This window comes from Anarrhichthys ocellatus, unplaced genomic scaffold (genome assembly GCF_004355925.1).
Source record: "Anarrhichthys ocellatus isolate YVR2014 unplaced genomic scaffold, GSC_Weel_1.0 scaffold51, whole genome shotgun sequence".
In the NCBI taxonomy this organism is placed as follows: Eukaryota; Metazoa; Chordata; class Actinopteri; order Perciformes; family Anarhichadidae; genus Anarrhichthys; species Anarrhichthys ocellatus.
The window spans coordinates 1,307,785-1,322,978 of record NW_022280081.1 but is presented as its reverse complement, the minus strand read 5'-3'; the positions used below and the strand labels follow the sequence as shown (position 1 = coordinate 1,322,978).

General features: G+C 41.6%; 2 protein-coding genes across 3 annotated transcripts in view; one reads left to right on the top strand and one right to left on the bottom strand.

Moving 5' to 3' along the window:
• The window catches only part of itgbl1 (integrin, beta-like 1), a 53,537-nt gene extending 44,257 nt beyond the window's left edge, over positions 1-9,280 (bottom strand). The window contains exons 1-2 of the mRNA XM_031870105.1: positions 8,998-9,280; positions 1,617-1,819 (exon numbers count right to left, since the gene is read on the bottom strand). Of these exons, the coding sequence (XP_031725965.1) occupies positions 1,617-1,819; positions 8,998-9,089 (295 nt within the window). The 5' untranslated portion in view covers positions 9,090-9,280. The remainder of the gene's footprint in view (positions 1-1,616; positions 1,820-8,997) is intronic.
• Positions 9,281-11,153: 1,873 nt separating this feature from the next.
• nalcn (sodium leak channel, non-selective) overlaps positions 11,154-15,194 on the top strand; it is a 96,206-nt gene continuing 92,165 nt past the window's right edge. For both annotated transcript variants that reach the window (XM_031870206.1, XM_031870204.1), the window contains exon 1: positions 11,154-15,181. In XM_031870206.1, the coding sequence (XP_031726066.1) occupies positions 15,155-15,181 (27 nt within the window). In that variant the 5' untranslated portion in view covers positions 11,154-15,154. The remainder of the gene's footprint in view (positions 15,182-15,194) is intronic.

Here is a 15,194-nt window from a genome sequence, read left to right as displayed (position 1 = left end):
TGTGTGTGTGTGTGTGTGTGTGTGTGTGTGTGTGTGTGTGTGTGTGTCCGGGTGTGGAGACCCATCCCTCTTCTGATGCATCAAGGTTCCATTTGCAGTCTGTGTCCCAGTGAGTGAGACCCCATTATGAGGCTGACGCGTGGGCCTCCTCGCTCCAGACTTGCTGAACCATAATCAGCTCCAGCGGCTGACTTGTTTGCCCAAATAAATCTCTCTACCCCATCACGTGCACACACACCTATACCCACACACACACACACACACACACACACGCACACACACACAAAGTCTAATACAACTACCCTGCAACGAATTCTAGCCTTGTGGTAGTTATAATGTTATTTCAGTGTTTGGTCATCTTAGAGGCAGTACTTTGTGGTGGTGTTAGATTGTACTGACAGGTGTTTCTTTGGGTTTGTTAGACACATTTATATTAATGAAGGTAGACTAAATATTAGAGAAAGTAAACACAACCTCTCAAAATAATGTGATATTATTGAACAAACTACAGGCCCCAAAAGGACATTTAACGCCTCTCTCAAATGATTTTTAAAATGACTAATTTTCACTCACTCCGCTCTGTAGAGGGAAGTGCAGGGTCAGAAGATAATTCTCTGAGCATTTGTCACCACGAGCTATCTTCTTTCACATTACCTGTAGTCGTTTGATTTATGGTTAGTATAAAAAATATTGATTATAGCAGCCTCAACAAAAGGGCACCATAGACCGCTGCCTCTAAAAAATGACCATAAAGTTGATTCAACCTAAACTGTTTTCAACAAAACTGATCAATGTGACCTTCATGAAGGTAAGAGTTACTGCAGGGCTGGCTGTAGTGTTAGACTGCATTAGTTTCACTTTTGCTAATGTATTAGCTCATCTGATGATGTCCAGCTTGCTCAATGCACTTTGTAAAGTTAAGTAATACAACTGGCCAACCTAATTATTTCCATGGTGATAGTCTGTTGCTGCAATATGCAAGTCTGCACGGTGCATTTAAACTAATATTCACATTTATTTATACTACACATCTAATCTTAGCATTATTATTTGCACTGTTGTTATATATTGTGCTAGCTAGTATGCATATTTTACATTTCTTCCACATTTTCCATATGTATTGTATTTATATTGGAGAATAATGCACATATTTTAACACATTTCATATTTATATTTTCTCATAATTTCTCTATGTCAGAAGTTTTCATTGTAGAATGGGAGCAACTGTTACCAAATTTAGCTCCGATGATCAATACAGTATTTCTGGTTCTGATTCTGGGATTTATTGATGGTTTCATTGCTGGAGAGACAAACTACCCCATAAAGAATGGTGCTTCATTCAGCTGTGAGTGCGACTACAAACTGGGAAAGTATAGGGGCCGGATTGGAACTGGGCCGAGCTCTGCTGCATCAATTACTGACCCATCTAACAACCTAACCTAAGTACTACAACATGTGGAGCCATGTGCCTGCACACTACTTCCCATGGAGCTTGGAATGTCAAACTGTTATTAGACAATATATGAGAATAAAACCGTGCTGTGACAAATTTGCCTCCTCGCTTTTACACTGAAACCAGCAGGTTGTCTCACGTGTCCGTGCGTCACTGTACCCACCGTTGCACGTTTTCCCATTGTGCGAGGCGCAGACCCAGTCGTGGCACTCGCAGCGCGGACCGTAGAACTTCCCTGGCTCCGTGGCCAAGCAGGTGCAGATGCCGCAGTCGCACTTGCCCCTCCCGCTGCAGATCTTGCCATCGGGTGTGCGGCAGCGGCGCAGAGATGACTCTGTGGATAGCTTACACACACCACCCACCTGGCTGGGGAAAAAGAGAGAAGGTCAGTTATCCAGCTTTGAAAACTATGGAGGTCAAGGATCAAGTGTATAGCCATCTGTGTCCGTTTGAAATACGACCACACCTGAGCGAAAACACCTTTGCTCAGACATGTCTACCTTTAATAACCTCCTCCACCCCGCGAGGACGCCGGCATCCTCGTGGGGTTCAGGCACCCTGAAAATGTTGTCCGGAAAATGGATTTATTGTTTGCTAAATATTGTACAATTGTAATTTTTTTTACCGGATTAAACAGCAACGTATGGGCAACACTATCATATAAGTCACTTTTTACAAACTCCAAACACAACTATAGACTACTAATATAAGCATCTAGAAAACGTGTCATAAAAGGACGAATTTGTGGCCATAAATCGCCATCATATTTAACTGCACATCGATTTTGCACCACAAAGCTAGCGGCTAGCCAGCTAATCCGTACATCGTTTAGCAATAGCATCCGACACAGAACGCATAAATACCTTCGGTTTTTCTCTCCGTGAAACCAGTAGAAAGCTGTGACTGGACAAAGGCACCAGGGCAGTGGTCTTCACCGGAAAAAATCCTTGGTTTTTGGACAGGTTTTATGAAATATTAGTACAAAAACATCGAAAATTATCCGTTTCAGAGCTACTGTCATGGTCGCCAAGTGCATCCTGTTTACAGCCGAGCTGTTTCTGGTAGAAGGGGGGTCAACCCACCTCGGGCCAGCGGTCAGACCTTCGGCCAATGGAATTTTACGATCGGGGATACGCGGCACTTCTTGCAACTTTACTGGCTGAAAGTTCTGTCAATCAACACCCGCTTCGGCACCCGCCTTCCTGAGACTCTGACGCTTCGAAGGCCTGCTCATTGACTGAAATCGACCGATGATAGGCTGAGCTACAGCCCCATACACACTGAGAAAATCCTATAGATGACAGCCAGAAACAGGCTATGAGATGACCCTGGCTCTCAAAATGATTCCTAACAGCTGTATTTGAATGTATTGAATAATATGAGTGATAAAAAAAGTGAAATATATAGTTATATAGTATATAAAAGTACAATGTAAGAGCTGCAACAGCTGGTTCGAAAATGATGACCTTGCGTGAACTCTCTCTACTAAAGCCTCTTATTCTTCACTTTATCCCAGCCAACCTTTATTCTACAACTACTGATCGGTTGTGCTATGATTTGGGAGAGTTTGAGCCAGCCAGCTGCATTATTTCAAAAACATAATATCAATAAAAGTGCTTTTTTTCAGGCAAACCTGAATATTTCCAATTTGAGCTGTGTAATATGTTCATGCACTATATTAACCAGCAACATATACACAATATTACCCACTGAACAATCTCACCAGTGTTGTGATCTGATTATAGCATCAACAATTATTAAAATAGACCTTGTAGTTACAGAACTGTGGTCTCCTTAGTATGGGTATCATTTTCGAGCAGAGGGCTAAAAATAGGGCTAGGGGCTTAAGAGGGACATCCCATGGGATCTGTTGAGGATATTTGGTAGGTAAAGTAATCATATGATGGATACAAACAGTCATCTATCTAATGGCTAGTGGGTAGGATGAGTATGTGTGAAAGACCCATAGATTCTGCCTCAGAAGTCTAATAAGGTTCAAAATGCAGTGCAGTTTTCTTTTCGTTTCATTTCTCTGTAGGTTTTTTGAATAAATCAGCATGTGTGTGTGTGGTTTGAATTAGGACTAGCTAAACAAAGGGAGCGCGGCCGTATGCAACAGCCCAATCTCAATCTACACACTCACATACTCACACTACTTTGAGACGCGTTACCGCAAAGTCGGTGAGGGCTTAGGTTTGTCTCACTGTCAAACTCTCAAGTGCTCAACGGCATCTTGAGTACCTAGTGCACACTTCTCCGTTGGTCGGCATTTCTGCAGACTTTCATAGCGTTGTGACTTCAAACACAGTTTTACCGTAGTTGAAGTCACAACGCTATGAATTGTGGGAAATCACTCAGGCGTTGTGACTTGAAATAGAGGGGCCCAACCCCAATTTCCCCCCTAAAGCCTTAAACTCTGAACCCTGAGTGACTTATCTGGCATCACCTGGTAAATGGCGTGTGAGACACTGTTAGGACTTGATGTGGCGTAAATACAAATGGGACAGCACTTTGCTGCGACATATCACGTTACCATGACAACGTCAAGTTACATAAAATCAATTTATTTTATATTTTTTACTCTTACATTCTTTTGCTTCACGAGATGAGAGTAATTTGTCAAATAATCTATTTACTCGTTTTTGTCAAAACAGCTTTGATAACAAAATGAAAGGAAATTATTGATGAATAACCCAGCTGTGTAAAATAGTCTCTGCTTGCATTCCTCTGCTTTCATGTGTTTTTATGTTCGCCTTTAATCCCGAATGAAGTCTGCAGAAATGTGGACTTACGGAAAGTGTTCATAAATGGCTCAAAATGTCTGTGAGAGAGCCCTCACAGACTTTGCGGGAATGTGCATCATAGCATCATAGTGTATTCTATACACTTTGTTCATTCATCAATCGTTTCTTTACATTTTGTTAATGAAGCTGTTTTGATCATTTGACAATCACCTCTCGTCTTGTAGGCAAATGCCTGGAAGAGGTTGAAATTAGGCAGTAAAAATTTTAAAACATGTTTTGGTGTCATGAAGGTACTTGATATGTTGCAGCAAAGTCTGTCCCATTTATATTTATATATCGTTTCCAGCCCTTGCAGCCCACTCACACTCCATTTACCAGGTGACGTCAGTTAAGTCCCTGAGGGTTCAGAGTTCAAGGCTTTAGGGGGGACATTGGGATTGGGCCATTGCACCTGGGGGGGGGGGGGATCACGTCACCTACTGATGGGAACTTGTGACAAATGGTGAAACCAGTTTCGTTGCTTCACTGTTTCATTTTTTGTCACCTGTATCATAACTTGAGCATAACATGAAATTGATTTTCAACTTTCCTTCCATTTGTTGGTATTTCAACCGCAACATCATGGAGGAAAAAAAGTCTGAGATGAAGAATAGCGGGAAGAGTGTAACTCCTCAGAAGACAGTCAGCCTGTTTGGATCTACATAAAGAAAAAAGGTAACAAAACTACTTGGTTAGGTTAGAAAAAAGATTATTGTTATTCTTGAAATAATTATGAAGCAACAAAATGTTACGTAAATAGCAACATTGAGCAACAAGCACAGAGTCAATGTTTGCTTACGGTTTCACACAGGATACGAACAGCTGTCTCCTGGGTAAAAGTCCTGTGTTTGTTTGACCATTCGACTACCCCTACCACCCATACTATGCAGATTTATTTGCTCATCCATTATACTCATTATTATATGACGTAAGTTCCAATAACCGCCACCAGGTATATTACGTCACTTTCGTTGGACTGAATGCAAAAACTTTGAGAGAAATGAAGGAACAAACTAAGTTTTCTCCTCCAAGGTAACACACAGTGAGTAATTGATGTACAAATGGTCATTTTGTGGGTGTAGTATTCCTTTAAGCTAATAAATCAAAGAAATCAAATAAGACAGAAACAGCTTCACCATTCATCAAACTCCAGCAGCTGTTGCATGGGCTTTGCTTTTACTCCACGGGATCTCCTTGTGAGATTTGTTTCATTTGGATGCTGTCTGACATTCTTTTTCTAATCCTGCCCTCGCAAAACTGTCCAGTTTGGGAGAAGTAGACACATTTCAAAGAGATCAAGTGTTCCTGACCCTCCCATTGAAATTAAATAAAGAATGTGGGTGTTCCATGTGTCATGGGGAGGTTATACAACTTCCATTTCACATGGTCTTTTTGGGCTTGACCGCGTTCCTCTGCTCAGCAGCCGACTGAATTTTGAATGCATCTGTATATCAGGATGAGCCTTTTCCCCTGATGACTTTCAGCGGTCACTAAGACGTTTACTGAATAGTGAGCGGTAAAATGAGATTTTGGACTTTTTTTGGATTTTGGATTTTCGTCGTCATTGTGTTGAGTATGAGAATGGCAATTTTCTCATCTACAACAGCATTGCATTGTGGGATTGTTAGCAGAAAGTAGTCAACATGCCAGGGACACTATTTTTCATTCCAGTGTTGAGGGCATGATACGTTTTCAATTGGGACACTCAAATAAAACTGCGCACAGTAAATATCGTGCTCTTTTTCACTGCCCTTGTCTCTGTCATCCACTATTTTTACGCTGCCCCACCATGCTTTTAGCACTTATTTCAAACTAATTGGCAAATTGAAGATGCCACCGGAGAAGTAAGGGTTGCACCATAACATGGTGAACCAGGTGAGTGCATGACAACCTCTTTTTTCTATCCGGCACGTATGTTTAAGCAAGACATTCGTAGGCCTCCATCTGGTCTCAAAATACTTCCTACCGAGGGCGAGGTAATGGAGAGGCCTGCTGTGCACCTGTCAGTCACCCAGGTTGTGTCAGAAATCCTTCACTCATTCACGACTCCCCACCACTATCTAGTGACAAAATGAATGAAACACTTTCTGAAACTTAATTTTCTCTGCGCCGTTAATTACGTCATTACTGTTGTGCAATTCAAACGTGTCAGATCAACAGCGGCTGGTATGGATCACCAGCCGCTGCATAATAAATACCAACGCGCATTTTTTGCAATAAATACATATTGCAAGCTATTTTGTTGACTTGCTTCTTAGCTCAATGCTCTGAGTGAATGTATGGTCCACCTGGTAAACATTAATGCAGCATATATTCACAATATAAAATAAACTATACTAGGGCTTTTATTGTGAAAGGTACAACAATTTTGGGGCCATAAGCGTATTTTCCCAGATGAATAAACAGAAAATAAAGTTGTGGCCGTTTGTATTACGATGCAACGCTTTGCTCGCATTACATTTGTTAATTTCGCGCCTCAACTCATGGATTTGTCTGAATCACGCTGCCCTCCCTCCTTTCGTCCATCTGCCATATTTCCCTCAGCGCAATGCATGATGGTAAATAGTGCTCTGTTAGTGACCATCGTTGTCTAATATTTTCACGACACATTGTGAGATACTTTCAGTCTTACTGGAGTATGCTAATTGTCGCTACACATTGGGACAGCACTACAAATTGGTCCGCTATATAGAGAGTGACAGAGACTCCTTCCTGTAGGGCCCATGGCTTTGTCAAAGAAGCCATTTAAACACATTGAAGAGGTTTCCCTCAAACAGTTTGTTGCTGCTGTACCTAAGAACAACAGGTGTTCTTTTACATCAAGGACAGTGGGAAAGAAGGAGAAAATTGCATTGTTTGTGTCTGCCCTGTGTGTGCTCCAGCATGTTACGTGGAACCCACAGCCTTGTGAAAAAGACCGTAGCAGAGGTTCTTGATGCTAATGCCACACTGCAAAGGGCTGGAATGGAATTGGGATGCAACATAAATGTTGAGGGTGGAGGCTCTTCCTATCCACTGTCTCATCTAATTTTTGTTTAACTTTAAAAGACATTTAATAAGCCTTATTTTTAGTTATGTTTTGTAGATGGTATAGTCGAATAGCATTGGAGTGACTTTAAGGAAATTTAAGAGAAAAATATATGCACACATGTAGGCCTACTGATTGGTTTGCATCTTGTTTTTTAATGGCTGTGTATAGATACAAGTCTCTCAAAGTGCGATGTTCATAGCGTGCGGAGAGGTGAGGTGGATGTTTTAAACAGAGACTGCTGTCCATGTCCTGTGTGAAACTAAAAGCTGACTTTGACATTTTGTCACTTCAGTTGTCAGTCAGGTGAGTAGTGAATGTCTTTAGTCACGTGACTCGAGTGAGTAGCTAGTCATGTGACTCATTTGTCAGTGAAGTTAACGTCAACCGTGCTTCTTTCTTTAACCTCATTTTGTTGCCTGAACCCAACTTTTATTTTGGAAAGACACTATCCTGTATTGACACGTTGTCCCTGGCACTTCCAAAACAGATGCTAGACAGATACGTAGAGCGCCATAGTTTGAAGCTTATGAGCACTGACTTAGCTGTTGTATTTGACGCATTGGGCTGAGAATGAGTTGGTATCGTAACCCTAGTTTTATGAGTACAGGTGGAGCTCTCCAACCTTAATCCTGCCTCGCTAGGAAATTATTGATGTTTTGGACGTCGATTGGATTGAGCATTGCATACGTATGGAAAGTGTCATGGAGCTCCCTCGCTTTGCCTGTGTTCTTAGAGCTGAGGTTACAAAACATAACCTTCACTATTGAGTGTTTCACACCTACTCGTTTTGCCGCTGTCAGGTTGTTATGGCGACATACCTGGTAAACAAACAAGGTAGGAACTGTTTGGATATTCATAATTAAAACCGAGAAAAACACTATAATCACCTGGATTCTGAGGAGCTGTCGCCTCCTGTGGTAAGGATGTAAGTGGGTTTGCCACTGCTGTCTAATAAATGCTATGCACTGTAAGCTCCACTGTGACATACACAATGCAATCACTAGACAGGCACGGTGCACCTGCTTGGAAAAAAACACCCCCACTGCATTTGAAATTAGTTTGAACCATATGGCAACATTTACAGATCTGCTGACTCAGCCTCTACTGTAAAAGGCCTTCTTCTTTTTTTCGCATTTTAGCCAGTTTTCACCTTCATGTCATTCTTCACACATGATTCCAATTAAATAAGATCATAAAATCAGTTTTGTGGCTTTAACGGCTTCAGTGAATGATTCATGATTTTATAAAAAAAGGCCAAAAAAGTATAACAAATTATAGTTCAAAAGGTTAACATGTATGATGTTTTTGGATTTTCCTCCTTATTTAAATTTTGTTTTTTCCAAGATTTGGAAGCACAAAACCCTCGCTCCAGCCAAGATGTCACTAAACCTTCGTGCACCAGACCCAAAGGTCAAAAGCTGCGATAAGCAGTGTCCAAATGAAAATAAATTAATTGAAGTTGATAAAGAAAGTGCTATTCAAACGCTGAATGATGTAAACGGAGAAGCAGAGTTTCACTCCCATGACTTGGCATGCTGAATTATTGGCAAGTAAAACAGCATAAAGAAGGGCAAACTACATGTACAGGCACTCCTAAACTTCCCCACATTGCACTCTCCAAACGTTGTCTTTGTCAGCAACACTCTTTACCTCCCTCTTCCTTCTCGCTCCGATTACCCCAAAATAAACCAGAAAAAAAAACAGAACAAAAAAGCTGTGTGGAAACTCACCTCACCGATTGTAACAAAGTGACCTCCACGGCAGAGAGCAGAATCAGAAACAACGGCACCGACATGGACTGCACCGAAACCCCAGTGTGCATGTTTAAATCCCAGAGAAACCTGAAGCAAAGTAGCTCGAAGGAATTTTCCCAAACTTTCTCGCCTTAAACGGACAGGACAGGAAGAGAGAGTGAGAGAGGGGAAGGAGAAGGAGAGAAAGAGCAGCAGGCTGGCCCTGAACTGGCTCAATCCCTTCAGAGGCCAACAGCTCTCTCCATACAAGTGCCTTTGATTAGTCTTGACTCCCAGACACAGGCCTGGGCGGGAGCTGGAGTGGGGGAAACCTGCCAAAATAAAAAAGTTAAGTCACCAGTTTGAGATGTAATTAGAAGCAGACTGTTTTTTATGCTTTGTTTGACTCCCCCCCTCCTTCCTTTTCCAGATGATCTCTCTATGGTGCTGCACTTTTGCTTCTATCTTTCCTTTTGATGTAAAAGGCCGTTCCTATGAAGGCATTTCAACGTCATGATAAGAAAAGCACATCGTTCAGCGTTCTGGTATTGTGCACGCTGGCTCACTGTCACACATAGATTGGTCATAACTGACTGGGACACTTGGGTGGAAAAGATTCTTTTTAGCAACACCTGTGCTTTCCATGACGAGTCAAACATGGAATCAATTTGGCTCCAAACGATGCTGCAGAAATAGTAACATGCATTTCGATTCCGATCTGACAGATTTGTAATTTTAAGCATGCGTTGAATACAAAAATGTAATTTTGGTCTGTCAATCAGAGACATTCAAGGCTCTGCCATCCAATCTGTGCTAATGTTTGAGTCTTCTGAAACAGCAGTGGAGCCAGAGGAGTACCTTGCATTTGATCTTATCCGTAAACAATGTATGAAGCACTGCGGGAGCTTAAATGGTCAGTCCTCCAGCCAAGTGTCTCTGACTGAATTAGAGCATTGGTCAGCAATTTAATATATTGTAGGGGCGCAGCTCACCAGAAACGGAGGGCAAAATCCTGAATTGAGGTGCAACTTTCTTCGCAACTTAAGTCTTCGCTTAAGATTTTGTACTTATATCATTGAAATCATCAGGACAATTGTTCCCCACTATACCGACACCCGCCTGCTGGTAGGGGGCATTGCTAACTACTGGGCAAAAACATGTTTTATCACATTATTTAAATGAGAGGAGAACAAATCACGACACTATGGTGATGGGCAAAAACATGTTTTATCACATTATTTAAATGAGAGGAGAACAAATCACGACACTATGGTGACAGACAGAGAGACAGACAGACACCTGGCAAAGTACTCAAAACCACTTTAGTGGTAGTTCATTTGGATGACTCACAAATACTCACAAGGTGAAAACAATAGCGGCCACACACTGTCATGACCTCACTTCAGAATCACCTTATACAACCACAGTAGTTGGTTTACTATGATTTTTTTTTCACGCGACTCCTGCCTTTAATATAATGCTTCCTCCAGACAATGGTCTGCACATTCTGTACTCTGGCAGCATTCAAACTGCATGCGGGATACAAGCGCAGGCCTAAGCAAGGGGGGGGGGGAAAGCCTATACAGCTATACGTCAGCTACACACAGCAGGCTGAAGTGAAACTTTCATCACCTTTCATAGCACAGGGTACACTGCTCTGAGTTGACCTGACAGCACTGCACTTAGCTCAATGATTTATGAGGGCTCCAATCAAAAGGTATGCACAGAAGACTTCAGGCTGGCAGGGAGGGATCCCTCTCCCTGGAGGGACAGACATGCAACAGACATGGTGTGTACACAATAACCAACAGAATAAAAAACACAGTACAGACAATCCAAATGATCAAAAATACACTAACAGATATATGAAGAATTTACGGATGATTCATGATATTGAGGGCCAGCATTTAGAAGAAAGAGAAAAATAATTAATTTTTCATACAATGCTGTTTTCACTGTTTTTGTGATAACGGAGGTGTCAGTCTGCCACAATATATATAATTACAGTAATAAAACAATTGGGGCAAATAAAAGTATTTGGGAGGTTGTTGTGATGCAGCAACTCGAGCGACCTTCGACTGTTACCATGGAGACCGCCGCGCGCCTCCGCTGCATGCGCTGGTGCTGGTTGATGTGATTGAAAACCTGCGCGCGCTCCCGCACTCTCCCCCCCACACACACACACGGTCCAAACGCACCAAAACAGCTGATGTCATGGACAGGACGAGACGCGGCGGATAAGGTAAACCCTCCTCTCGTGAGTGACTCAGTATTTGTTTTCTTAACCCGCCGCTTCGGTCGCCGCGTGCTGTATGTGACATCCAGCTGTTGTTGCTCGAGGGATGCCGACGTGCTGCCGCGTGCTAGCTTGTCGGTTCTCCAGGAAGTGAGGACATTCTCATCCTCCGGAGTAGGCCTTGGTTCAATAACGTCGCGCATTTGCTACACTACGAGGTGTCCATGTTGTCACATTTCGTGGTCACTTCGTTTAGGACCCACGCTTGCGCACAAAACGTGTACGCGTACTATGGTTAGCTTATTTTTGTCCAATGTAGCCCCTTAGCTCTCATCCGTTTCCATAGTAACCTTGGCTCCGTCGAGCTTACGTTCGCTCAGCTTTCAATCTCCGATGGATATGCACTGTATACAAATTTATATATTAAATCCTCCAGGTGTAGTCTTTAAGATTACCAAGATTGGTTTGGATTTTCATTTAGAAAACCTTCATGAAATGAGCTGAGAGTACTGACACTTGACACCTCTTTAACATGCAGCAAGCAGAATGTTAACATGAAACTGACCTAATGATGTGATGATAATGAACATTTGCTGCAACAGTATGCCAAGACAAGGTATCAATTGTGTGTTTGACTTAATACCTCAATATCATTACTTATACTCTTGAAGCTGCTATAGTGAATATTTTGAAGTGGGTCAAATCACTAAATGTAATGTGAAAGTGTCATCACCTAATTCTGCAGCTCCCCTCAGCCCTACGGAGCCTTTTAGTGTCCTTCAGCTGACTGTTTTAGTTTGACGTCCCACAACTTTACTCTTTTGGCTCACATTTTTCAGATGCAGCAGGCCGGTGCCATGCTGACATTACCTGTAAAGTTGCAAACAGTTTTGTAAATATTTGCTGCTACGGCACTTTAGCTACTAAATGATCCATGTTCACCAGCTACTTGGCTCACTTTGTCCGTCTTCCGTTCGGCGCTGACAGGTAGCACACAGTGGGTTTGCAGTGTCAGAGCATTTTGTCAGAAAAGCTGGAAACAAGGTCAATGAGAGCAGGTACATAGGGAAGCTGGGTGATGACTCTCCATGTGTCTGTCACCATGAGTGGCAACTTTCTATGGGGTCAGTCTCAATATCAATGAATGGTCACTGAAGGATTCCCAAATGTATTTTGTGATTTATAGATAAAAGACTCTCACCACAGCAATGTGTTTTAATGCACAGAAAAGAAATTAACATTATTTGTAAAAATCCACGTGAAAAAAAAAAAATATGATTCACAAATATATTTCTGGTGCTCAGACAAACATTTTCCTTTTAAATAAATGCAATAAAAATCCACAAATATATGTATTTAAAAGGATTTTTACTTGTCACTGCGTTTGTGTGGGTGGGTTCACAAATTTCATTTTCTTCAACAGCGAATTAACTGTAGCAATCAGATGTCTTCTTCCTTTTTAAAAACAATATTTTTATGGAGAGTCATTCATATAGAAATCACAAAATGATGTTTGTGAATCCCTGTAACCTTCTACATTACACTTAATCATTTGAACCACTGTTCATGAATATAACATGGATGAATGCAGCTTTAAATCAAACTAAACATGGACATGAAAACGGAAGCTGACTGTCCTCGCTTTATAACTTGAACAAAGCGCATGATTCTTGAGCCTATTTAAGGGCGATGGAAGAGAAAGAAAGAAATCAACCACGCTTTCTCTCCTTTGATGTTACCACCGGAGTGCACTCCTCAAGAGTAAAACTTCAGCGAAGACCTCTCGCCGACTCCAACAAATACTCTCACAGTCACAATTAATCTGCCCAGTGATCACATCCTGCCCGTGAGGAACATGTCCTCTCTCCAAATGGGGAAGTAATTGCAGTCTTTGCCACCTATACTCCCACATAATAGCACTTAGACCATGTAATTTAGTTTTCACTCTTCTTCACGTCTCCATCTGCATATGTTAAGCGTAGCAATTACACTGGGAAATTGCTTCTAACTACATGGGGTTCATAGGAAAGGAAACAAGGATCTGATACAGTCACATTGTTCCATCTGCATTCCCAAGTGTTCCCCGTGCTTAGATTTGAACCTGTAAAAGATGTATATTCAGGCTATGTCACTTTAAAAAAAAACCTTCTTCGTTGAGTTTCAGTCAGTTGAGTACCGGTTCAAAAGGCTCATGATGCAGTGACAGTGACACATTTCACCCGAGCTTTAGGATATTGATGCCTGCTCCTTTTCTGAATCTCTTTTGTGTGTATGTTGGATCTATTGTTTTGATGTGATGTACTTTAACTATCCTATCTTATTGAATTGTATTTCAGTGCACTGTTTTTCTTGAAGGATTGCTTTGCTCAAATGTCAACATTGTTCACGTTCCTATTGAGCCATGCGGATAGTTTCTGTCTCTGACATCTCTGCCTCTATCCCAGTATAGTAAAAAGGGGTGTGGAGAAAAAAAATTAGGATTTTTAAAAACCTATTTGTTTCTACAAAGTAAATTAGATATTGCATTTGAACATGAAAATTAATATTCGATTGTTCAAAAAGAAAAAAAGCAGCGCTACTGATGCTGTCTGTCTTGTGCACAATGAATGCACCGCGAGATGTAACATTCGGTCACACTGAACAAGGAATAATCCAATAATAAATCAATAAACCACATGGTTTTCAGCTCTGTGCTGGAGGTCAGACTGGAGACATAACCGCTTACAAGATGGGAGAGTAGTACTTGCTATCTTCCGACTTTTTAAACAGAAAACACACGTTTAATATTGTGATATTTACTTGGAAATGACATACACTATAGTCACCAGCAAGTTGGAAAGTTTCAGGCGATACCTCCAGCCAGCTGCCACCGTACGTCATATACGTCATATTGGTAACTTCAACTTCACCAATCAGCTGCTCCTTGTCCGCTGCGGCGCTTTCAAAGCGAGCGACAGGAATAAGTAGAAACAGGGCGTCGCAGTGCTGCGTCACAGGTGGCCAGTTAGGACATATAGCGTGTCGATTTGTTGAAAAAATCACACAAAATACCAATTTTACAGTGTTCATTTATGTCCAATTAATTTTTGTAATTGCCAAGTTTATGAGAAACAAAAGCCTACCAGTTGTATTAATGTGACAGCATATATTTGTTATTGTTTTTATGTTCTTGAAGTCACTGAAAAACCTTTTTGTAAAAAGTGTTTATTTGTGCAAGTTTAGCATGAATAAATGTTACACTTTGCCTTTGTGTGTTTACATTTCTTTTTGGGATATTGCACACAGCGACTGCAGTAGATTCTGCAATTACAACCCCGGTGTCCTGAGTTGAGAATCGATTTTGAGTGGGAATCGTTCTGAATCGAGAGTCCATTTTTAATTGAATCGTGAAATCCTGAAAGATTCACGCCCCTTATGATGAAGGTGAACGGAGATGATCTTGGGTCTCTGATACTCTGGGTATGAAACTTCACTTTTTCGCAGTTTTCATTGACTCTGCCAAAGAAATAGTTCCTATGAAAACATATCCAGAGTAAAAAGGGCTGTTGTTTCTAGAAAGAGAGGTTTTAAATTGTGCTGGGAGCCCCACAGACGTTGTATTGAGGGTGGCGCCAGAGATACCAGATATAGATACCTCAACATTGTCAAAAATAAGCAAAACTATCCGCATGGCTTCATAGAGAAAATAAGTGTTTATGTAAGTTGGGTTGCACCGCATTAACTGCATAGCTGTGTGTTGCTGAAGCTGCACCTCGCAGCACTTGTGAATATGCTCTCTCACCCCTCTTTACTGCTCTTATGACTGCTACCGTTCACTGTCTGCTGCCGCAGGACCTCCAGGCCTGTAGGACATTCTCCTTTTTGCATCTCTAGTCTGTCTCTCTGGTTGGTTTCTCCACCCCTTCTGTTGGCCTGGGGATGAACGCACCAATGAGGAGCCTCACAGTGAGTCGTCCCC